At 40.8% G+C, this 25,798-nt stretch overlaps 1 protein-coding gene across 1 annotated transcript in view; it reads left to right on the top strand.

The window, feature by feature from the left end:
* Window positions 1–25,798, top strand: part of LOC116976616 — a 103,749-nt gene that overhangs the window by 50,309 nt on the left and 27,642 nt on the right. The window contains exons 3-6 of the mRNA XM_033026442.1: window positions 2,438–2,596; window positions 7,095–7,343; window positions 19,987–20,132; window positions 23,997–24,206. Coding sequence (XP_032882333.1) covers window positions 2,438–2,596; window positions 7,095–7,343; window positions 19,987–20,132; window positions 23,997–24,206 — 764 coding nt within the window. The remainder of the gene's footprint in view (window positions 1–2,437; window positions 2,597–7,094; window positions 7,344–19,986; window positions 20,133–23,996; window positions 24,207–25,798) is intronic.

The following is a 25,798-nucleotide window of genomic DNA, read 5'->3' as shown; positions in this document are numbered from 1 at the left end:
ACAATCGCACATTTTATTATGACTAATTAATTCTTCATGGGGGTGATATTCAGTCACTCCTTTCAACACAGTTTGTAAAATAACTATTTAAACAAATCTATTTCTGCTCTGTTCCTGAAATTTACAGCTGCAGTATATTGCTTCAGGCGTTCAATCTATTATGTGAACCAACAATATTCAAAATGGTGATGAGAATAAATACAGTACAGCACAGAACAAGCCCTTTTGAACAAGTCCATGCAGAACATTATGCCAGGTTAAACTAATTTCCTTTGCCTGTACATGTGCCTATCTCAATCCTCCCAAATGCCATTATCATATCTGTATCCACCACTAACCCTGGCCTAATGTTCCAGGCATCCACCAACCTCTGGATAAAAACAAACTTGTCCTGCACACCTTCTTTAAACTTTACCCCTCTCACCTTAATGATATACCCTCTACTCTTTGGCATTTCATCTCTGGGAAGCAGGTTTTGACTGTCTACTCTTTCTTATCTTATCTTTGCTTTCCTACTTTCCCCTTTAATTTCCGTGATATATGCTGGTTTTCTTCTTGTTTTTAATTCACGTATGACAGGCATTGGGATGTTATTTAATCCAACTCTCCAAAGACATTTCATGGCCCATTTTGGGCCTTCTGATTGCCTATTTGAGTTATTTTGCTCACTTTCTATTCATCTAAGGTGCTGTCCGAATCCATCCTCATAAACCTTGCATAGGTTTCTTTTTTTTTCTTTACCAAACTTACAACCTGTTTGGTCATCCAGTGTTCCCTTACTTTGCCATCCTTAACCCTCTTCAAAAGCGGAACACACCAGTCTTGAAATCTGATCAGCTGGCCTTTAACTGTCTCCCACGTATGATTACACAAGAACAATGTCTATGTCAAGCAAAATGCCAAGACCACTTCTTATATTCCTGCAGATAATCCATATCCCTCCATTCCCTGCAGATTCATATGCCTATCCAAAAGTCTCTTAAATGCTACTATCATGTCTGCCTCAACCACCACCCCTGAAAGTGCCTTCCAGGCACTTACCACCCTCTGTGAAATAAAGATTTGCCCTGCAAATCTTCTTTAAACTTTGCCCCTCTCACCTTACAACTATGCTGTAAACTAAACTGTATCTCTGAACTAAACTAAATCTATGGCTTCTAATATTTGTTTTTTCCATCCTGGGAAAAGGGTTCTGACTGATTATCTGAACCTCTCATCATTTTATATACTTCCATTCGGTCTCCCCGCAACCTCCAGGAATCCAGAGAAAACAATCCAAGTCTGTCCAAACTCTCCCTCTAGCTAATACCTCCTAATTCAGGCATCAATCTGCTAAATCATCTCTGCACCCTTTGCCTCCACATGCTTCCTGTAATGGGGCAACCAGACTGCACCCAGTAATTTAAATGTGACCTAACCAAAATCCTACAAAGCTGCATCATGACTTCATGTCAGATTGGAAGTTACCCCAAAACAATTGCTCCCAATTTATTCTCCTTAACTCCTGCCTAATAAGCATGGAAGCAGGACCTTCGGCCCACTAAGTCCACGCTGGCCAGCGATCACCCCATACACTAACGCTATCCTACACACTAGGGTCAATTTTAAAATGTACCAAAAGCAATTAACCCACAAACCTGTACATGTTTGGAATATGGGAGGAAACTGAAGCACTCAGAGAAAACCCATGCGATCAGAGGGAGAATCTATAAACTCCATACAGATAGCACCATAGTCTGGATCGAACCTGGTCCCTGGCACAGTAAGGCAGCAACTGTACAGCTGCATCACTGCGCCACCCAAGTTTTAAGTCTATTAACTACTATGGGGCAATCCCAGAAAACTGGGAGCAAATTGGAACATGTGTCATAGATTACCAGTTAGTATTGTGTTTGCTTTAAGTATGAGTTATGTGGTTTTGTCAAGGCAAGTGATGGACCTACTGCTACATTCCTGGGAGTGGAACATGTTCATGCATTGCTTCCGAACACGTTATACTTGGGTAGTGTGTGGTGGTTGGACCGCCATAAGTTTCCAGTAAAGGAAATCATACAACAGATGTAGTGCTTCAGCGCCTTCAATACTGCTGCAAGTACAACAGATGTTAAAATCTAGACAAATCCTCTAAATACAAATATAAATAATTTGGCGTAGATGTAGCTGTGTTTGACGTTTTCAAAGATTGTTAAAATAAGAGCAAAAGATGAGAATTATTAAAATATTTCTAAATTGAAATATCTTTCACAATTTGTGACAGGATTTAAAGGTAAACAAGATGTTTGAGAATTAAAATCAATTGTCAATTAAGAAACGGATTTTTCAGAAAACCTGCAAGTGGGTTTCAGGGGCATTTTTGCCCTCTAGTGTTCAAGGGTTAGAACTATAATGTAAATATGCATGTCAATGTTAAAATAATAATAATTGCTTTATTTTAAAGTCGACTCAAGCAGTGATAACTATGCAGAAAGAGGAGGATGATGTAATAATTCCGCAGCCTGAGGATGCTTTGAGAATTACACGATTTGAGGATGTGATAACTTCACAACCTGTAGAGGAGGTATCAGTGCAAGATTTGCAACTGGCAGCTGAAAAACAGGTGAGAAAGATAGTTTCATTACTAATTAAAACACTTAATGCTACTATGCAGGCTAAATCTAAATGTTTGAACAGTATGTTATTTCCAATAGAAATTGAGGAAATAATTAATAGTTCATGTAAATTTACATAAAATGTAATGTTCAGGTGATTTTCACAAATTTTATCTACGGAGTAATCAAACATTATTGCAAGCCTGTTATTTCTGAGTTTACGTGTCAATCAGACAATCTAGTATAATGTTCAGGGATGAAAGACTTCTCTTGGAGGAAGGGTGATCAAAGGTCTTCATGGTGCTGCCATGGGAAATCTTGAAGCTAAAATAACTCCCTCAGTTTGATGGCAGACTTGTCGCTACATTTTCATAGTCTGCACCGTCTTCTAATTCTATTAAGTTATTAGAGCCATTGCCTGTATATGCTCCAAACTAAACAAGATTAATTATCAAAATGAAGGTAGACACAAAATGCTGGAGTAACTCAGTGGGACAGATAGCATCTCTGGAGAGAAGGAATGGGTGACGTATCGGGAAGGGTCTGGAACCCAAAACGTCACCCATTCCTTCTTTCCAGAGATGTTGCCTGTCCCGCTGAGTTACTCCAGCTTTTTGTGTCTTTCTTCTGTCTTTATTGCATCTGCAGAGACTCTGTAACTCCCTGGTCAATCCGTCCCTTCCCACCCGAACCTCCCCCTCTCTGGGCACCTTCCCTTGCAACCGCAGGAAATGCTACACTTGTCGCTTTACCTCCCCCCTTGACTCCATTCAAGGACCAAAGCAGCCTTTCCACGTGCGGCAGACGTTCACCTGCACCTCCTCCAACCTCATCTATTGCATCCGCTGCTCTAGATATCAGCTGTTCTACATCAGTGAGACCAAACGTAGGCTTGGCGATCGCTTCGCCAGCCACCTCCGCTCGGTTTGCAATAACCAACCTGATCTCCCGGTGGCTCAGCACTCAACTCCTCCTCCGATTCCGAATCTGACCTTTCTGTCCTGGGCCTCCTCCATGGCCAGAATGAGGACCACCGTAAATTAGAGGAGCAGCACCTCATATTTCGCTTGGGCAGTTTTCACCCCAGCGGTATGAACATTGACTTCTCTAATTTCAGGTAGTCCCTACATTCTCCTCCCCTTCTCAGCTCTCCTTCAGTCTACAGGCTCCACCTCTTCCTTTCTTCTCCCCCCCCCCCCCCCCACCCTCACATCAGTCTGAAGAAGGGTTTCGACCCGAAACATTGCCTATTTCCTTCGCTCCATAGATGCTGCCTCACCCGCTGAGTTTCTCCCGCATTTTTATCTACCTTCGATTTTCCAGCATCTGCAGTTCCTTCTTAAACAAAGGTTATAGAGGTAGAAACCATCATCACATTTAAAAGGTATTTAGATGTGTACTTGCAGAGCAATGAGCTGCTGGACCATGGACCTAGTACTGAAGTCAAGTCAAGTCAAGTCACTTTTATTTCTATAGCACATTTAAAAAACAACTCTCGTTGGCCAAAGTGCTTTACATTGGTGGAGGTACTAACGTTATACAACATTGGTTCATAGATTAAGTACATACATAAATACATACATATAGCCCTCACTCAGAGGACGTCAAGAAAGGCTTGAGAGTAAGGATGAGTTTTAAGTCTCGACTTAAAGGAGTCGATGGAGGGGGCAGTTCTGATGGGAAGAGGGATGCTGTTCCACAGTCTAGGAGCTGCAACCGCAAAGGCGCGGTCCCCCCTGAGCATATGCCTAGATCGCGGGATGTTCAGTAACCCCAAGTCGGATGATATGAGGGACCTGGAGGTGGTGTGGTGGGTAAGCAGACTTTTGATGTAGGTGGGGGCAAGCCCGTTAAGGGCTTTGTAGACATCAAGGAGGATCTTGAAATTTATTCGGAACTGCACAGGGAGCCAGTGGAGAGAGGCCAGAATCTGGATAATGTGGTCCCTTTTTCAGGTGCCCGTCAGGAATCTCGCTGCGGCGTTTTGGACCAGTTGCAGGGAAGTTTGGCTGATGCCAGTGTAGAGGGAGTTGCAGTAATCTAGGCGGGAGGAGATAAATGTGTGGATGATCTTTTCGAGGTCATCAAAACTGGAGGAATTGTTTTATTTTAGCTATCGTCCAAAGTTGGAAGAAGCTAGCTTTTACCACGGCATTGACTTGGAAAGGTGGGGTTAGGCTAATAACCTTTACAGATGATAAGGATAACATCGGCTGATTCTCGCTGTAGAGTAATGCTTTGATTATTCTATGAAGAGATAGAATCGAACATTGTACTTTCCCATTGTTCGTCCTTTAGCTCCCTGTCATTGAATAACATAGAACCATTGAAAATAGGAGCAATAGTGGGCCATTCAACTCTTTGAGCCTGCTCCACTTTTCAATACAAACAACTGATTCTCTACTTCTCGCTTGCTCCCATATTAATTGACAATTCTTTTGCTTATAAACTCCTTTTTAAATGAAGATAAACACAAAATGCTGGAGTAACTCAGCAGGTCAGGCAGCATCTCTGGAGAAAAGAAATAAGTGATGTTTTGGGTCACGAATATGATGTAAATGTTTCAAATAAACCTGTTTCATTTCTACCTGGTGATTTCTATCTGCTAATGTTTCTCATCATTCATTCTATTGACATTCAGTTTACATTTTATGTTTGTTTTATTTAAGTTTCTGGCATTCCATGCTGCTTTAGGGATATGGGAGGGGTGTCGTTAACGGGCCAGAGGTGTATAAGCGAGTTTGGTATTCCGAATGCGCATGCCCAGGTCATAGGTCACTGGTGATAAACATTGGATCGAACCGGGTCTCTCGCAATGCAAGCGCTGTTGAATGGCTACTGGAGTTAGCGACACTAGTTTTCCCTTCTCCACTGGTCCATGCAGAAATCTCAGCAATGACAATCTAATGAATCACGGTCCGGTCCCCCTCAGCCTGGGTGTATGGGTTCGATTTTCACTTGGGCTGCCCTCCCGGGTTATACAGGGTTATTATACAGGGGTGAACCAAGTACCCTTCTCCTGCATAACACAGGAGGCAGATTTGTGAGCGGAGTCTCACTACCGTCCCCGTACCCTCATGAGTGCCCCATCCCTGTCTGGGGGCGGCCAGACGTGCCCGTCTCTGTCCGGTAGCGGCTCCGGGGGGTAAAGTCCCTCTCCCGTTGCCCAATCCCTGCGTCCTCTCCCCTGCCATCTATCCCTTTGACCGCCGCTCCTTTGCGGGAACCGCTCAGCGATTCCCGTTGTTGTACCGAGGCCGGAGCTCCGGGTCTGGGGAGAATCGCACCTGCCTTCCCCTACAGTGAATGGGACCCGAATCCCTTGGCATCGTCACAGGTCACAGAGCGACCTCGGCGGGCCAGTGACCGTCAGCTGTGCCTCTCGCCTTTTCCAGTGGCTGTCGGTTGGCCCTGTCGGTGCCGGCAGGGGCCGAGGGCTGGTCGTCTGCGGGGATGCACATGGGGTGCTGGAGAAGGGTCTTGACCCAAAAAGGGTGGGGGAGAGGTGTAGGGGAGGTCCAGCGGCGGATTGGCAGCGTTTGCGGCACCGGAGACCTGGGTTTGATCCTGGCTGCGGATGCAGGTCTGTGTGCGTGCAGCTGCCGAGAATTGTCTCTCCGCCGCTCCAGTCTCTCCCCCTGTCTTCCACTCGCATCTGCCCCCCGCTCTCCTCCTATCTGACACCCCCGTTCCTCAGATTAAATATATTTTTACACATAAATCATGAATAAAGATGAGAATTTACATACAGTTTATGCAGCCAGCACTTTGTTCGTTTTTCCTTTATAGCGAGTGACCTTTGACAAATCCCATGATTCCATGCATTTTTCGGAATACCGAACTCGCTTATTGTCATTATTACGTTACCTCTTTTGGCCTGGAAAAATGGATAATCCAGAAAGGCTCTGGAACTGAGGGTGCCAGAAAATCAGTGTTTAACCTATACTTGTTCCTACTCTCTGTTTCCTGTCTGTCAACTAATTTTCAACTAATGCCAGTATGTTATCCCAAACGCCATGCATTTTAATTGTATACACTAACTTCTACTCTAGGATCAAAAGTCTTCTGAAAAGCCAAATTCACTGGAATGGAGAGAATCTATAATGTTCCTTCCATAGCACGGGCTGTAAACTGCTAGATATGGTATTTCCATGCCTGGAAATGACAGGAAGGGTGAAATGTTCAGAGTGATAATACTTTTACCTCAACAGGCAAAGTGTTCCAGATGTAGAGTCGTTACATATTTGGAGCTCTGTTGCAGAAATGACAGGACTGTTATCACTGCTTGAGAAGTGTATGCTGTCAAACTCAACTTTAAATCAGATTAAGGGTTCACAATGATGGGGAAATGTCTAATTTTACTGCCCTGGCCAGATAAAGTGTCTTGCCTTTTGAATGCTTTTATCAAAAAATGTGTTATGTACTGCATGTGATTTTTGCAAACTATAAGAACGTTGTCTCTTCAGATAATTAAAAACTATATATGAATACTCTTTTAATGTTTAGATGGATGATGAAAGTATAGAATCGGTCACAAAAATCAGTCATGAGGTCAGACTGGAGGAAGAAACCACAAAAGATTTAGATGGCACTTTAATAAGTACAGTTACTCCTCCAGTATCCAAAGGTGAAGCTGCAGCTATTTCTGAACAAGCGAAAACATCTTTAAAACAAAATGCTTCGGAAATTATCAAGAGTTTGCCAGACACTCTAACTAATGAAGAGGCATTAGAAATTATTGGGTTACCTTCAGAGGTAGGTTTTAAAACCATTTAACAGACATTCACAAACATTCAATCTTCTTGACAGTTTTGACAACCCATAAACCCAGGACGTGACAATAATGAATCTTTAAGTAGCTAATGGGGTGGAAGCTACCTTCCAGCATTAGCAAAGTTTTGCATTGAGCATGATTTGTTGAAAGATTAAAGATGAGTCAATGAAGAATTGATTCACCTGAAGAGAGGCAGTTGTCAGAAATTTATTGCAGAAAGGTAATGGAAATAAAAACGATCACTTTCGAAAGATACCTCGTTGGACATATGAAGTGCTGTAACCTACAGGGCTGCAGTCCCAGAACAAAGGAGTGGGATTAGTTAAAATTACTCCCCTGTTTGGTGATCAGTGTGGAATCAGCTTTTTAAAATTGTATCCAGGGAGCACCTGAAAGTGGGTTCAGATAATAGGTGATGAGCTCACCAATCTGCCGAAGATTGGGGCAGAAGTCTTCATAAATGAATACCGTGCCCAATGATAAACATTTCATCACTTAATTGCATAAGTAACGATGGGCTTAATGTACACATTATGAGCATGAACTGTATTTTTTTTAAATGCACTTCTCCATCTGAATGGAATTTACATATGAATAATCCAAAAATGTTGTTTAAAAAAGAATTATATTTCTACCTTTGAAGGAATGTTTTATGTTTGGTTATGAACTGTGACCTACTTAAAAAAAAAAAAAGGTTTACTCTATATGCATTTTAAATGCAAATTATATGGTTGTGAGATATATTGTTTGTGCTCACAATCACTACTCAGAGACTAAATCGTGGAAACAAGAAATGCTTTATTTGCGAGTCTGCAGAAACGGGTGCCTCTCCAAGTTGAGACACACCGAGCAAAGGAAAAACGTCTATTTTTATACAATTCAGTATACAGTCTTTATTGATCGGACGCCTCCCCTTCTGACCCCTTCCAATCAGGGTACCGAGGTTCACAATCTTCCAACCCTCCCCTCAGTGCGTCATCAATCATTCCCTCTCCTCCCACATCATACATCGCATGTACATTTAAATTAGGTTCTTTGTCATGAGGGGCGTACAGTTAATATTCATTTAACTTATTAAGCATGCGCCGTATCTGTGCCCTAACCTAATTAATTGCCTTTGACCTAAAGAATAGCTTCTGTGTTGTCAGCTACATTCCTTACCTCATCTTGTTATTCTACAATGTTATCAACATCTCTGAAGGTCTGACTGTTTGTTCGAATCACAAGGTTGGTGTTTCCAGTTACTCGGCCCATCACAAGGTCGGTGACTACAACCATTCGGCCCCTCACAATGGTGGTGGTTTAATCATCTTATCCCTCACATGGTGATTATTTAATTATAATGGGCTTGTCTAGGCTGTTAATTCTGTGTTTTGTTTTAAGTTTATAAATTAAGATCATCAGCAGAAACAACTTGTGTACTAAATGTCAGATTTGCTGGAGCAGCATTTTCAAAAATGATGATTTACAAAGAAAATTAAATGATTGAATTAGATGAAAGAAAGAATATGATTTTGGCTAAGCTGGGGTTGTCTTATTTGTTGTGAAGTTGATAGAAGATGGAATGAAGTGAGTAAAGTTATGAAAGATCTGAGTGAAATGGAAGTGAAGAACCCACTTCTCAGAGATTTCAAACGCAAGGTGACATAGAATTAGGATTGCGAGTTTAAAGATGACTCAAGGAATTTTTGTTTCATCAAAGAGTGGGAGTTTGCCAGGAATTATTCGCTGAGTATATCGAGTATAAATATTGGCAAGTCATGTTACACCTGTATAAAACTTTGGTTAGTCCATATTTGGAGTCTAAACAAAGTTTTATGCAGCTACAACCAGGGCCGGCCTTAAGCCGATTTGACCGATTGCCCCCAATTGGGCCCCGCGCCTAATGGGGGCCCCGCACTAATGTTCCGTATTTCGTACGGAAATACGAATTCTCTTTGTTAAATAAAGATTTTTTTTTAAATTTGCCATCTGGATTTTTTTTTTAAACGAACATGTATAACAACCGCTGCACGGCCATCAGACACAAACGATTTGTCAACTAGTACTGTTAGCACTTCTTAACATGAAGTAGTTAACAAGATGTTATATCAATCTGCATCCATCCACATTCCTCAGTAAATGTTATTGTGTTTTGAATGAGTATTAATGACGCCATGTTCCTTTGAATAAAATTCACGCGGCGTCAATAATACTTGTTTAAAACACAATTACATTTACTGAGGAATGTAGATCGATGACACATTGAGTAGGTATGTTGCAAAGCGTACCTGAAGCGTCGCTGAAAATCTGTCCCAGCCCGTGTGCGCGATTTTGGCGCCGTTTAGAGGGGGGCGGGTTTAAAACCCGATTTTCCCTAGGCTGTTCAAATCGAGGATGTTCAGCCTAGTTAATTATTAACGAAAAATCGCTGGAAGATTCCGTCGCTTTAGCTATTATTACTTTTAAGGGCTTTATCTAATTGTTATAGTAGTTTAAAAATTAACCTCTAAACCCGCGACCGCCGGCAACGGCCGGATCTCATACAGTGGACAACAGAAGGTAGGCTGTTTATTTTTACATTCAAAAGGGCTTCTTAAGATCCCTTTATACAAAGTTTAATGTTGCGAGTAGCTAATTTGGGCCCCATTATATCCCGCAGTATTTTTCTGGGCATTTGAGGGCACAAATCTACCGCAATGTGAACGTTCTAAACCAGCGCGTTCACAGGATCCCACTAGAAAGCTGATTTAAATGGACTTTAATTTACAGCAATTGAACACTAAATTCCTTCCATTTGGCCTATAAATTAATGTAAATGAGATTTAAAAATCATGTTTTATTGTGAATTATTTGTGAATATTATTTGGACACTTAGGCTATTTAAAAATGTTAATCATTTATTAAGAAATGGATAGATGTTTAGATCTAGTAATTGAAGTTTGAAATTAGCTACAATTGGGTAACTAACTAATTATATGCTTTAATTTCAGGTCATCCAAGTAAGATTATTTTATATTTGTTTCAGAATGCTTCAATCTATGATAACTGAAAATTTCATTCAGTTCTCTTAATTTTTAAGAAAGTTATGTGCTTTTGACTGTCCACGATCACAGCTTTTTTGTTATGTCCATAGAAAATCAATAGGGAACAAGATGCTAATTTCCGAGTATGAAAATGGCCATAACTTTTTAAATACTTGAGATATGAAAGTGAATTAGGTGTCAAATTAAACTTCTTTTTATGCTTTATCTGATGGGATAAATTGCAGACTTGATTTTTTAAATCTCAAAATTTTGTAACATTGCTACATTGAGAATTTCTTTAAACTCACCATCTTGAGTGAGGGCCCCAGACCGCGAGAACGGGCTTCCTCCTGGTGTGCAGGTTAGTCATTCACCTACCGACCCACGTTGTGTCTCTCTGTGTTTTGCTCTCTCCCTCCCTCCCTCTCTCTCACTCTCTCTCCCACTCCCCATCTCGTCTCTCTCTAGCTCTCTCACCCTGTTGCCTCAGCATTCCCGGAATCATTGACGTTTAGCGGTAGACAAAAATGCTGGAGAAACCCAGCGGGTGAGGCAGCTGCCTTGACCGCTGAGTTCCTCCAGCACTCTGTGTTTTTTGTTTGGCTCGGAAGTTGAAGGTGGCTCAGCGGGACGGGCAGCGGCTCTGGGGAGAGGATTGCGTTTCTGGTTGAGACCCTTCTTCAGACAATCACAAGTACTCTCACCGACTAGAGTTCAATTCAGTCTGAAGAAGGGTCTTCTCTCCAGTCGCTGCGCTACCTGGCCTGCTGAGTTACTCCAGCTTTATGTCTATCTTCAATTTCAGAGAAATACAATTTCTCACGGGGGGCTTATAACATCTGTAAACCCCTCTGGGACCTTCTGAACACCTCTAAACCCCCTCTATTCCCCCCTATTTCCCTCTACAACACTTCTGAACACTTCTAAACCCATCTGAACCCATCTGAAGCCCTCTAAACATCTCTAAACTGTTTAAACTAGGAGGCTACAAGGTGACTTGTATAGGCTGGGTGAGTGGGCAAATGCATGGCAGATGCAGTATAATGTGGATAAATGTGAGGTTACCCACTTTGGTGGCAAAAACAGGAAAGTAGACTATTAACTGAATGGTGGCCGATTAGGAAAAGGGGAGATGCAACGAGACCTGGGTGTCATGGTACACCAGTCATTGAAAGTAGGCACGTAGGTGCAGCAGGCCGTGAAGAAAGCGAATGGTATGTTAGCATTCATAGCAAAATGATTTGAGTATAGGAGCAGGGAGGTTCTACTGCAGTTGTACAGGGTCTTGGTGAGACCACACCAGGAGTATTGCGTACAGTTTTGGGCTCCTAATCTGAGGAAAGACATTCTTGTCATAGAGGGAGTACAGAGAAGGTTCACCAGACTGATTCCTGGGATGTCAGGACTTTCATATGAAGAAAGACTGGATAGACTCGGCTTGCACTCGCTAAAATTTAGAAGGTTGAGGGGGGATCTTATAGAAACGCACAAAATTCTTAAGGAGTTGGACAGGCTAGATGCAGGAAGATTGTTCCCGATGTTGGGGAAGTCCAGAACAAGGGGTCACAGTTTAAGGATAAAGGGGAAATCTTTTAGGACTGAGATGAGAAAAACATTTTTTACACAGAGAGTGGCGAATCTCTGGAATTCTCTGGCACAGAATGTAGTTGAGGCCAGTTCGTTGGCTATATTTAAGAGGGAGTTAGATGTGGCCCTTGTGGCTAAAGGAATCAGGGGGTATGGAGAGAAAGCAGGTTCAGGACACTGAGTTGGATGATCAGCCATGATCATATTGAATGGCTGTGCAAGCTCAAAGGGCCGAATGGCCTACTCCTGCACCTTGTTTCTATGTTTCTATGACTGCGTCCAACTGCTGTCTTGTTCGTTGATCGGTTTGCTAGATATGAACTGTTTTGGGAGAGAAAAATGCTCACGGCAGACCAAACGTGTTAAACAGAAATTGGTCAGATATTGAGCTTTGCACAGTAAGAAATCATGTGAAATAATCACTGAATTTAATTTTAAATGAATGTACCTGCATGTTATACTGTTTAGTTTGGAGATACAACCAGATAGTCTACTGAGTTCGCACCGACCAGCGATTTTTGTTACAGATTTGACAATTTTATTTGGCAGCCAATCAATCGCTGTCTCTAAGGGGGTTGCATCCAATCACCAACCAGCTTGCTTTAAAATTCCCGTCCAATCAACAAATAGGTCTCCTCCCGTCCAATCAGCCGCTGTCTCCAAGGGCATTGTGTCCAATCACATAATGCAGTTTAATGTAATTAGCAGCTACGGTAAATGTTGGAAGCCAGCGGAGCTACTGACAGTCAAACGGGTGGGAGCAGGAGAGATTCACACAGTGTATAATCCATAGCACCTAGTGTACAATTTCATAATATATACTAAATAACTGGCTGACACACCTTGGCTGGGAACCTGGGGCCCACCAAAATTGTTCCCAATTGGGCCCCGCACATCCTAAGGCCGGCCCTGGCTACAACATAACCTTTATACTCAATATACTAGGCAATAAATTGTGTACAGTTCTGGTCACATCATTGCAGGAAGGACATGGAGACTTTGGAGAGATATAAAAGAGGTTCTCCAGGATATTAGGTACACAAAAATGCTGGAGAAACTCAGCGGGTGCAGCAGCATCTATGGAGCGAAGGAAATAGGCGACGTTTCGGGCCGAAACCCTTCTTCAGACTGATCAGTCTGAGGAAGGGTTTCGGCCCGAAACGTCGCCTATTTCCTTCGCTCCATAGATGCTGCTGCACCCGCTGAGTTTCTCCAGCATTTTTGTGTACCTTCGATCTTCCAGCATCTGCAGTTCCTTCTTGAACACTTCTCCAGGATATTGCCTGGATTAGAGAGTATTGCATGTAAGGAATGGTCGACAAACTTGGATTGTTTTCTCTGGAGTGTCTGAGGCTAAGGGGTGACCGGATAAAAGTATATACCATTTATGAGGCATAGGGAGTCAATCTTTTTCAAGACTTCCGGTGGCGCTATGGAGTAGGAGAGACTCGCGCCAACTAGCTCCGTGAAAAATCCGAAAAAACGGGAGGAAAAGACAGATCCTACCTGCAGAAACCGGGACCGATTGTTTTGTACTAAGCCCGTGACGTCATCAGGCGCGCGACACCGGCAGTATGTCGACTCAACATACTCCCCCCCACAAGGCAAAAAACGGCAAGACTAAAGAGGTAGGCCCAACTGAAGCCTCGGCCTCAGGTTTAACAGCATCTCGAGAAGACATCTCAAAGAAGAAGAAAAAGACTGAGATGGAAGAATTAAAAACGTTCCTTAAGGAGGAACTTAAAAATCTTAGACAGAACTTTCAAGAGGTTAAAGAGGAGCTAGCATCTTTTAAAAAAGAAATGAAAGACCAAATTAAAGAAGATGTTACAGAGATTGTACACGAAGTCCTTGAAGACTGGAAATTAGAAATGGAAAGAAATATGACTCAAAATGTTGAAGAAGTAAATGAAAAACTGAATAAGATGGAATCCAGATTTGATTCTAAACTTGAACCTATTCTCCTGACATTAGACCAACACTACAAGATTGTAAAAGAACTTGAGGAACTTGCTGAGACAAGCACCGCAACTACAAAACAACTCATCACTGAGAACCAACGCCTATCAAAGTTATTGTATCAAATAACTGAAAAATGTACAGACTTGGAGGGACGACAGAGGCGTCAGAATTTAAGAATCGTGGGCATCCAGGAAGGCAGAGAGGGGACTCGTGACCCCCGTGAATTTGCTGCAGAAGTACTGAAAACAATTTTGAACCTGGATCAGGCGCCATTACTTGCCCGAGCGCACAGAGTGGGTCGCCCAAAGGTGGGCGACCGACCAAGAATAATGATAGTAAAGGTCCAATATGACCATGTATTGGATGACATGATGAGGAAAATTGGTAAAAGCAGAAATCTTGTATATGAAGGAGACAAGATTAGCGTATTCAGAGATTACCCTGTGGAAGTTGCTAAGAAAAGAGCGTTGTTCACAGAAACAAGAAGAATACTGAAGAATATAAAGAATCTGAGATATGGACTGTTATACCCCGCAACACTGAGAGTCAGTTACGAGAAGAAGGAATACTTCTTCATCAAGCACACGGAAGCATTTGAATTTGCCAAGAAAGTCGAAGACAAGATCAAAGATTGAAAAATATTCAACTCTTAACACCTACTCGGACACTGCTATCTCGCAGAGAAGATATGGAACTCTAAATTTTAAACTATTATATTTAAGAGTTGCCTAATATTCGCAATAAGAATTGGGTATATTTCCTACAACGGATATATATAAAACTAACATTCTAGTACTAACCTCTAACCTCTAACAACTATTAATAATCAAGAATATTAACTAACACTAACTAATGATAACAAGATTATTTAGATTATTTAAGAATTAATTAAAAGTATGAAATATAAGTAAAGTATGATTCAGGTATTTTATAATGAGAAATGTCTGATGGCCCTTGCCCTGATGTTTTCGTTTTTGATTATTCTTTGATAAATGTTTAGATTATACAAAACTAATATCTCAATTTGAGACTACTAATTATACCATTAATGGAATATAATCAATATTTCTTTCCCCCCCACAAATTGTATGCATCGAATTGGAAACTTTCCTTTCAAGGAAAGCACGGAGCTAGTATTTTTATAAACCAAAAGCTACGGAAGTCCATAGATGCTTAGCCACATTAGGGTGGCTATCACTAACTGCACTAATTGTAGTTGTAGTTGCTTTTCTTTTTTACTTTCCACACTTTACTAACCCTATTAGCTATCACCTTTTTTATCTTATATCACATTATATTTTGTATTTGGAATGGAATTGCATATTTTATTTAAGGAGATACGTTCGGATGGAAAACAGACGTGACCTAAAATTCATCTACCTGAAGTTCAAGTATAAGGTAGGGTTGAGTGTGCTGAATCATCTGCTCTACCACTTAATCACAAGATGCAAGACATGAATATAAAAATTGGGGGTGAGGGAATTAAATTCTGTAGTTGGAATGTTAAGGGAATTAATGAACCTATCAAGAGAGGCAAAGTGTTAGCACATTTAAAATCATTGAAAACAGATATAATATTTCTCCAGGAGACACATCTTAAAAAGGAAGCACAACATAGACTGAAAGCAAAATGGATTGCTAAAGCGTACCACTCTTCATTCTCACATAAATCAAGAGGTGTTGCAATATTAATTCGTAAAGGTATACCCTTTAAACATATATCAACGATAGAAGACATTGAAGGCAGATATATTATAATAATAGGGGAGTTATACTCAAAAAAGGTGACTCTCCTCAATGTGTATGGACCAAATTTTGATAGCCCTCTGTTTTTTAAGAGAATTCTTAACAATATCCCGGAAGGTACACAACAAAACTTAATAATTGGTGGAGATTTAAATTGTACATTGGATGCTTGTTTGGACAGATCATCAACTCAAAGAAAACTAAAATCTCGATCAAGTGAATTTTTAAATTCATACATTAATACCACTAATATTAAGGACGTTTGGAGAATTGAAAATCCATCGGGCCGAGAATATTCATTTTACTCACCAGTACATAAAACTTACTCAAGGATAGACTATTTTTTGGTAGACTCAAAACTTATCCCATTCACCTATAACTCACAATATCACAACATCATAATCTCAGACCATGCCCCATTAACATTTATGATCAAAGTAAACGGAATGGCAGAGACACAGACACAATGGAGTTTTAATCCCCAAATCTTAAAAGATAAGTCATGTAATGAATATCTAGTAAAACAGATTAAAATGTTTTTTGAGGCTAACGATAGCCCTGAAATCTCTGCCTCGCTTCTTTGGGAAACATTTAAAGCATTTGTACGAGGAGCATTAATTTCTTCCCAATCATTTTTTAATAAAGAGAATAGGGCCAAACAAAAGAAACTGGAAATGGAAATAAAGCAATTAGACACAGAAAATGCAGCAGCACCATCCACGATAAAACACAATAAAATTGCAGTATTGAAATATAAATTAAACAAGATTTATTCAGACCAAGTTATAAAACTTTATCAACATACAAAACAATTAAATTTTGAATTTGGTGACAAACCACAAAAACTATTAGCGCGTCAACTTCGCAAATTGGACGGGGAAAAAACAATATACAAAATTAGAACAGATAAGGGAGAAACATTAACATTGCCTAAAGATATTAATGATAGATTTCTACAATACTATCAAAAATTGTATTCATCTAAAATAACAGAACAATCAACGGGAATGGAAACATTTTTACAGAATTGTAAGTTTGCGGGTCTAGATCAGAAAGAGAGAGAATTGCTAGGGGCTGAAATTACGATAAAAGACATTGAAGAATCAATAAAGTCCTTAAAAAACGGAAAGTCGGCAGGACCCGATGGTCTAAATTCGGAATTTTATAAAAAAATTTATGACTTGCTTTCCCCACGCCTACAGACAATGTACAAATATGCTTATACTCAACAGAAACTCCCAGAAACTCTAAATGAATCAACAATCATACTTATACCAAAAACGGACAAGGATCTTGAAGACCCAGGTTCATACAGAGCTATAGCCCTCTTAAATACTGATCAGAAAATATTAACTAAGATTCTATCTAATAGATTGAGCTTAGTGATCAGTAAATTAATACATCCTGACCAAACAGGGTTTATCCCCAAACGGTATTCATTTTTTAATCTGAGAAGATTATTTAATATTATATACTCCAATAGAATCCCCAACGCAGAGCTAGCAATTATCTCGTTAGATGCTGAAAAAGCATTTGACCAGGTAGAATGGCCATATTTATTTTCGGTGATGGAAAAATTTCAACTAGGAGAGAAGTACTGTACATGGGTTAAATTGTTATATTCTAACCCAACAGCTAGAATATTAACAAACAAAATGTTATCAACTAAATTTAATCTCTCTAGAGGCTGTAGACAAGGATGCTCACTATCCCCACTATTATTTGCTCTTGCAATCGAACCCCTAGCAGAAAGCGTTAGAAACCATCCAGGAATATTTGGATACAATACTAGAGACACAAGGAATAAAATCTTCTTATATGCAGATGATATACTAATATATATTACAAAATTAGAAACTAGTATTCCAAACCTATTAAATCTAATAACTCAATTTGGTCAGTTTTCGGGATATAGAATCAATTGGAATAAAAGCGAAATCATGCCAATAACAAAATTCAATTTACATACAATACAACAATCCCCTTTTAAAATAGTTAAAGATAAATTTAAATACTTAGGAATCTGGGTAACTAAGACATATACCTCTTTATTTAAACTAAATTTCCCACCCTTACTGAATAAACTACATAAGAATATTCAATACTGGAAAACACTCCCCATTTCAATGCTTGGGAGAATTAATGCTATAAAAATGATTTTTTTACCGCAACTACTGTACCTACTTCAATTAATTCCGATATATATCCCAAAAACTTTTTTCAAAAAAGTCGACTCCATTGTTACAAGTTTTGTCTGGGATTATAAGAATCATAGAATAAGTAAAAAACATTTATGTAAATCAAAGATAAATGGAGGTCTGGCTTTGCCAAATTTCTTATTTTATTTTTGGGCAGTCCATATTAAAAACATGAATTTTTGGCTGGAAGAAATGGACCAACAACCAGATTGGCTAATGATGGAAAAGGAAGACTGTCTACCTTTTGAAATTGGACCGATCATATTTGCCCCCACAAAACAGCACAAAAAAACCTATTAAAAAAACCCCATAATACATAGTGGAATACGAATTTGGAAACAAATAAAAAAAGATTTAAAATTGAATAATATACCACTCTGCCTTCCCATTGTAAATAATCCTTTGTTCAAATCATCCTTTATGGACAAAGGTTTCACACAATGGAAAAATCATGGAATCAAAAATATAGGACATCTTTATGGGAAAGGTACTTTTCTTTCATTTCAAGAGTTACAACTGAATTATGGACTGCACTCAAATAATTTTTTCAGATATCTACAAATTAGAGATTATGTTAAATCTAATACACAAGTTTACAGGAATAGGGAATCAGAAATTCTTGATGAGTGTCTGAACAAGCATCCTAATACTGAAAAACTAATAGCTTATATTTATAACACCCTACTAAATAACGAGGTACCACCGACCGAACTACATAGATACAAATGGGAAATTGAAATAGGTCATCCTATCACGAAAGATATGTGGGACGAAAGTTTACAACAAATACATCAATGTTCATTAAATGCCAGACATATTTTAATACAATTCAAGGTCTTACATAGACTACACTTCTCTAAAATAAAACTAAATAGAATCTTCCCACAAATCTCTCCTATTTGTGATAAATGTCTACATTTAGAGGCTAATTTAACACATACTTTTGCAAACTGTATAAAACTTAAACATTTCTGGACAGATATTTTTGAAATAACCTCAAAAGTTATTAATACAAAACTGGACCCAGACACAAAATTAATAATACTTGGAATATCAGAACAAAGCTTAACACTCACAACAAACCAAAGAAACTTCCTCAATTACAGTATAATAACCAGAAAAAAATTAATATTAAAATTTTGGAAAGGCCCTACAACCCCCACAATCAAAATGTGGATTACGGAAATGTCGGAGACCCTATACTTAGAAAGAATTAGACTTGTCTTAATGGACAAACAAGATCTTTTCCATAAAATTTGGGCTCCATTCATTAACTATCTGAAGGGATAGACTGACACAGCACGAGGACCCAGCTGAAACTTGAACTCAGGAACAGATGAAAAACTATACTCTATACTTTATAACCTACGAACCTATCTCCATTGATGTATCACAGGTAACCCATTCCACCTCCCTTGTTTTTCTGTTGTGTTTTTTTTTTTTGCTTTCTTTTTTATTTGTAACTTTCTACCCTCTCTTTTTCTCGCTTTCTATAAAAAATAAAAATACTAGAAGCAGAAGTAATTGATAATGGAAAATTTTAATAATGTATGACTGATGTATATGAAAAGTTTTTTTTTCTACTATAATATGTAACTACATTGTATAATATGTCTACTTCTAATAAATAAATTAAAAAAAAAATAAAATTTCAAGAATTGAAAATTTTTTTAAAAAAAATAAATAAATAAATAAAATAAGGAATGGTCGACAAACTTGGATTGTTTTCTCTGGAGTGTCTGAGGCTAAGGGGTGACCGGATAAAAGTATATACCATTTATGAGGCATAGGGAATCAATCTTTTTCCATAGGGTGGAAATGTCAAATATTAGAGGGCATACATTTAAAGTAGCACGGAGAATGTTTAAAGAAGATTTACATGGCAAGTATTTTACCAAGAGAGTTGATTCCTGGAATGAATTGCCAGTGGATGTGATGTAAGCAAGTACAATAGCAATGTTTAAGAGGCATTTAGATAGGTACATGAATCGGCAGGGGAGATATATAGATCAGAAGGGATTAGTTTACACTGACTTCATGGTTAGTACAGATATCCTCAGCCAAAGGGCCTGTTCCTGTGCTGTATTATTCTATATTCCACGTTCTATATTTTATCTCATTTGTAGGTCACATATTCTGATGTAGTTAATGTGAAAGGAAGCACTTTTGGATCATTGAAGAAAATTGCTGGAGACCGAGAAATGCTACTTGAGAAGGATGAAACCTTTCAACAACAAACTTCAGTACTGGCAACATGGACTCCAAAAGACAAGTAAAATTCTATGTGTTATTTTTCAGAGTGGTTCTTGCATGGTTCTCTTGTGAACCCAAGAAAACAAATTTAAGACTCTGCTGCCTACAAACTGAACTATATCATAACTTATCTTTAATAGTAAAGGGTTTTGCACCTGTTTTGAAATATTTTCAACCATTTCCTGTTGAGGTCCTATCCTTCAGAACATTGGGTGGGAAATTAAGTAGGGTTTGCTTCCCAGAGTATTTTGTGACTATGATGGCATCATCAAAATGTTTGGTCCTTTTAATAACATTAACGTCAGAAAGTTGGCGCATTATGTTACAGTCATACAAGACGTTAGTGAGGCCGCACGTGGAGTATTGGGTTCAGTTTTGGTGATCCTGCTCAAGGAAATATGTCATTAGGCTGGAAAAAGTGCAGAGAAGATTTAACTGGGTGCTGCCAGGACTCAAGGGCCTGAGCTAAAAGGAGTTTGGGCAGGCTAGGACATGGAAAACAGAAGGCTGGGGGGGGGGGGGGGGGGGGGGGGGGTCTTAAAGACGTGTATAAAACCATGAGAACAGATTGAGACAATGCACAGAGTCTACCTTGGGTAGAGGATTCAAAAACTAGAGGGCATAGATTTAAGGTGAGAAGGGAAAGATTTAATAGGAACTCGAGGGGTAACTTTTTCCACACAGAGGGACATGGATATATGGGACAAGCTGCCAAGAGAATATATGGGATGACCCCAAGAGATTTTATAAATACATTAAGGGCAAAAATAAAACCAGAGAGAGAATGGGCCCTTCAGGAATCAAAGCAGTTGATTCTGTGTGGAGCCACAGGAGATGGGCAAAGTCCTCAATGAGTATTTCCCCTCTGTTTTTAAAGTGGAGAAAGACATGAGGAACTTGGGGCAGTCAAGGGAAGTGTCTTGAGGGTGGTCAGTGTTACGGTTGAGGAGGTGCTGAAGGTCCTAACGCGCACATATGCACTTTAGTCTGTTTTGACTATTTTACTGTTGTAATGTTCTTTGTACAAGCCATGTTCTCGGGGAATCTAAACCCAAATTTTAGTAGTTACTTAAGTTATGATGTCGGATGGAAGCTGCATACCCAAATCTCGTTGCACTTATGTGCAATGACAATAAAATATATTATTATTATTATTATTATTATTATTATTATTATTATTGTATGAAGGTAGACAAATCTCCCGGGCCCGATTAGACATATCCAAGGTCACTGTGGGAAGCTAGAGAGGAGATTGCATGTGCCCTGGCTGAGATTTATGAGTCATCATAAAATGCAGGTGGGGTGCTAGAAAATTTCAGGGTGGCAAATGTTGTGCCTCTATTTACAAAGGGCTGCAGGTAATTGCCTGGGAGATACAGGCCAGTGAGTCAAACATCTGTGGTCAAATAGTTGCGAGAGAGCATTCTGAGGGATAAGATATGATGGATCAACACGGGATGATTAGGGATAGGTTTTGTCTGTGGGAGATTGTGTCTTATAAATCTAATCGAGTTTTTTGAAGACGTGACAAAAATGGTTGAAGAGGGCAGAGGTGTAGATGTATATATGCAGCTCAGCAAGACATTTGACAAGGTTCCAAATGGTAGGTTGCTCTGGAAGGTTAGATCGTATGGAATCCATGGAGAGATAGCCACTTGGATAAAAAATTGTCATCTTGGATGGAAGCGGGGGGTGATGGTGGAAGGTTGTGGTTTGGACTGAAGGCCTATGACTACTGGTGTGCCTCAGAGTTCGGTGCGGGGCCTATTGCTATTTGTCATCTACTTAAATGATTTGGATGAGAACGTACAAGGCATGATTAGTAAGTTTGCAGATGCTACTAAAGTGGGTGGTATTGTAGATAGCAAAGATGGTTGTCAGCAATTACAGCAGCATTTTGATTGGGTTGGCAGTTGGGCTGAGGGATGGTTAATGGAGTTTAATGCAGATAAATGTGAGGTGTTGCATTTTGGGAAGACTAAAGGGCCTGTCCCTCTTTGCGACTTTTTCGGCAACTGCCGGTGTCATTGACAGATGTACCAGGTCGCCGAAAAAACTTCAGGTTGTATGACATGCTACGACACAGTTGACGTCAAGCTACGACAATTTGCATCATCCGGCGTCACAATTTTCCAGGGCAAGGGACGACCACAACAGCGACAACATGCAACAACTTGCGACATCCTGCAATCACACAGATGTCAAATATTGACAACCGAGGTCAACATACGTCCACACGATACAGCAAGATACGACAAACTACGACACTGTCTGCGATATCTGAAGACAACAGAAGACAAGTAACGTCATTTTGATCCGTATCTTGACGCAGGCAGTCACTGGTCGACATATGACGTATGATGATGCAGGTTGCCGCAAAAGGAATTCGCCGAGGTCATGACCTTGCAACCTTTAAAAGGATGAGGGGGAATCTTATAGAAACATATACAATTATAAAAGGACTGGACAAGCTAGATGCACGAAAAATGTTCCCAATGTTGGGCGAGCCCAGAACCAGGGACCACAGTCTTAGAATAAAGGGGAGGTCATTTAAAACTGAGGTGAGAAAAAACTTTTTTACCCAGAGAGTTGTGAATTTATGGAATTCCCTGCCACAGAGGGCAGTGGAGGCCAAGTCACTGGATGGATTTAAGAGAGAGTAGAGGGCCTGTCCCACTTAGGAGACCTACACGGCAACCTCTGGTGACCTTGCCCGCCACCCAAGGTTTCCATTAGGTCACCGGAGGTTTTGGTTACTCTCCCTAATGGTCAAAAGTGGTTTCCGCGTGGTCGAGGCTTCATCTAGGTTGCTGCTATTTTTTCATCATGTTTAAAACCGGCCTCGACTAAAAATAGGTTGCCGTTTTAAAAATCGATAATTTTTTAGTCGCAGGTCTAGTCGAAGCCGGTTGCGACGCTAGTCGATGGTAGTCAAGGGTGGTCGAAGGAGGTTTTCTTCATAGTCAAGGAAGGTTTTCAACATGCGTGGGAGGTGGTAAGAGGTTGCAGGTCACCTCGACCTTGGTTTTTTTTTGGGTTGCGGGCAAGGTCACCAGAGGTTGCTGTTTAGGTCTCTTAAGTGGGACAGGCCCTTTAGATAGAGCTCTAGGGGCTAGTGGAGTCAAGGGAAATGGGGAGAAGGCAGGCACGGGTTATTGATAGGGGATGATCAGCCATGATCACAATGAATGGAGGTGCTGGCTCGAAGGGCCGAATGGCCTCCTCCTGCACCTATTTTCTATGTTTCTATGTCACCTGGCGTCATCCTGCCGACAACTTACGACAACCTACGAAAGCACCTACGACAGGAGACGACAGGCAATATCAGGCAACGTAAAGCCCACTGTCGCTGCAAGGTTTTGAACATTTCAAAATCCAGCGGCGACAAGAAAAAAGTGACGACACTTGCGGAGACAGCTCACGACAACACAGACTTCAGCCCGCGTCACGCCCGGACCATGGCACCATGTGGGACAGGGGCTTAAACATGGGCAGCAGGTGGGACAGGGGCTTAACATGGGCAGGACCTACATAGTGGATGGCAGGGCTCAGGGAAGTGTGCCCTTTTTTAGTGAATGTCCTTTGTTTTAACTGCATCCATGCATGTGTGAAGAAAATAGTGAAGTGGTGCAATCACACCCTTCTCACCAGAGCCTCTTTTTCTGCCAAACTGCATTGATGTGAATAATCTTGTAGCGCAGAATTAACAGTCCTCTTTGGGAGAAATGGAATTTCTAAGCAAGTGTTATTTTTGGAAATAAATATTCATGTACAAGAGTTTACTTTGCAACTTAAACTAAGTTTATGCATAATTCATGAACAAATGTATTATGTTGTAAAATTTAAGCATAACATTTTTTTGTTTATTTGGATTTTCCCACAGAGATCACGGATATCAAACAATTCATCACCTTTGCGTTACTAAACCGAGTCATGTTTTGCCTATTGATTTGCAACTGGCTTCAAGGCTGTACTTCACTCCAAGCAGACTAGGACATGGCAGTAGTAAACTTCCAGACTTTGTGCAGCATACACCATCATTTATCTGTTCAAAAGATGACTTTTCTTCTTTGAAACAACAGAAGAGAGCAAGGTAACCACAATTATTATTAGTTTTAAATAAAATGTCCATGAAAAACCACCATTAATACATTTTGGCTTAAGCACAGAGATTTGAGGTTTGAAACTACAGGATCTGCAGTTAACGTGGCATCTTTCAAGGTTATGAGGTGTTGTTCCTCCAATTTATGGGTGGCCTCACTGTCAATGGAGGAATACCAGATCAGAAAGATCATTATGGGAATGGGACGACCATTTAAAATGGTTAGCACCCAGGGGGTCCTGTAGGCCTTGTCGGACAGAATGATAAGGTTTGGCAAAGCAGTCACTGAAGGGCCTGTCCCACTTACATGTCCTTGGCACGCAAATTACCTGACCTCGTGGTCGCGTTGACCCGAGACGGTTGAGCGAAGGTCGGGCGCGATTACATGCATACGCACAGCCGTCTGGAGCGCGTGACGTCATTTGAAGATGGACACAAAGCTGGAGTAACTCAGCGGGACCGGCAGCATCTCTGGAGAGAAGGAATGGGTGACGTTTCATGCCGAGACTCTTCTTCAGTCTGAAAAGAAGGGTCTTGACCCGAAACATCACCCATTGATTCTCTCCAGAGATGCTGCTGGTCCCGCTGAGTTACTCCTACATTTCGTGTCTATCTTCAATTCTCTTGGCCCCGCTCTGGGAACAGGTGGGGGCGGATCCAAACCACAACGGCCATGAGCCCCAGGCCGAGTTCGACGATCGTTTGCCTGCTTCTGCTGCTGTTGAAGGTGAGATGTTGCGTCGCGCCAGGGTCTTGGGCCTGTCCCACTTTGGTCGTCAGTTCCGCGACAGGCCGTTGGCGCGCAAAGATTTAGTTCACTGCAAGAATTTTGGAGCCCCGCTCGATGTCGGGATCGACCCCGCACAACTCCATACCCCTCCGCCTTTCTAAGTGGGACCGGCCCCGCGCGGCCATACGGTGCCCCTATGCCTCAAGCGACCACGAGGTCGCGTAATTTGCGAGCCAAGGACGCGTAAGTGGGACAGGTCCTTAAGACTGCACTTAACAGAGCTGGAAAGGATGGGGTTGGGAAAATTTTACTGGTGGGGGGATCACATTGGAGGTGACAGAAATGTTAGAGGATGATGTGCTGGATGTGGAGTCTGGCGGGTTGGAAAGTAAGGTTCAGTGGAAGTTTATCCTTGTTCCATCTGGGGGGAGGAGTCAAGTCAAGTCAACTTTATTTGTCACATACACATACAAGATGTACAGTGAAATGAAAGTGGCAATGCCTGCGGGATTGTGCAAAACAACAGAACAACAGAACAGAGCCAGTATTTACATTTTTTTTTAAAAGACACAACAGTAATTATGCGTCAGTGAGATCAGAGTTTACGGTCCTGATGGCCTGTGGGAAGAAACGTGACAGCGGAGGCGCTTGCCTGACCGTAGCAGCTGGAACAGTCCATTGCTGGGGTTGTAGGGCTCCTTCATGATCTTGCTGGCTCTTGATCTGCACCTGCTGGTGTATAGGTCCTGCAGAGGGAGGGAGTACAGTTCCCATGGTGCGTTCGGTCGAATGCACTACTCTCTGCAGAGCCTTTCTGTCCTGGGCAGAGCTGTTGTCAAACTAGATCGAGATG

Source organism: Amblyraja radiata, chromosome 9 (assembly GCF_010909765.2).
Source record: "Amblyraja radiata isolate CabotCenter1 chromosome 9, sAmbRad1.1.pri, whole genome shotgun sequence".
NCBI lineage: Eukaryota > Metazoa > Chordata > Chondrichthyes > Rajiformes > Rajidae > Amblyraja > Amblyraja radiata.
The sequence above is the reverse complement of the archived record's forward strand: the minus strand, read 5'-3'. Positions and strand labels throughout refer to the sequence as shown.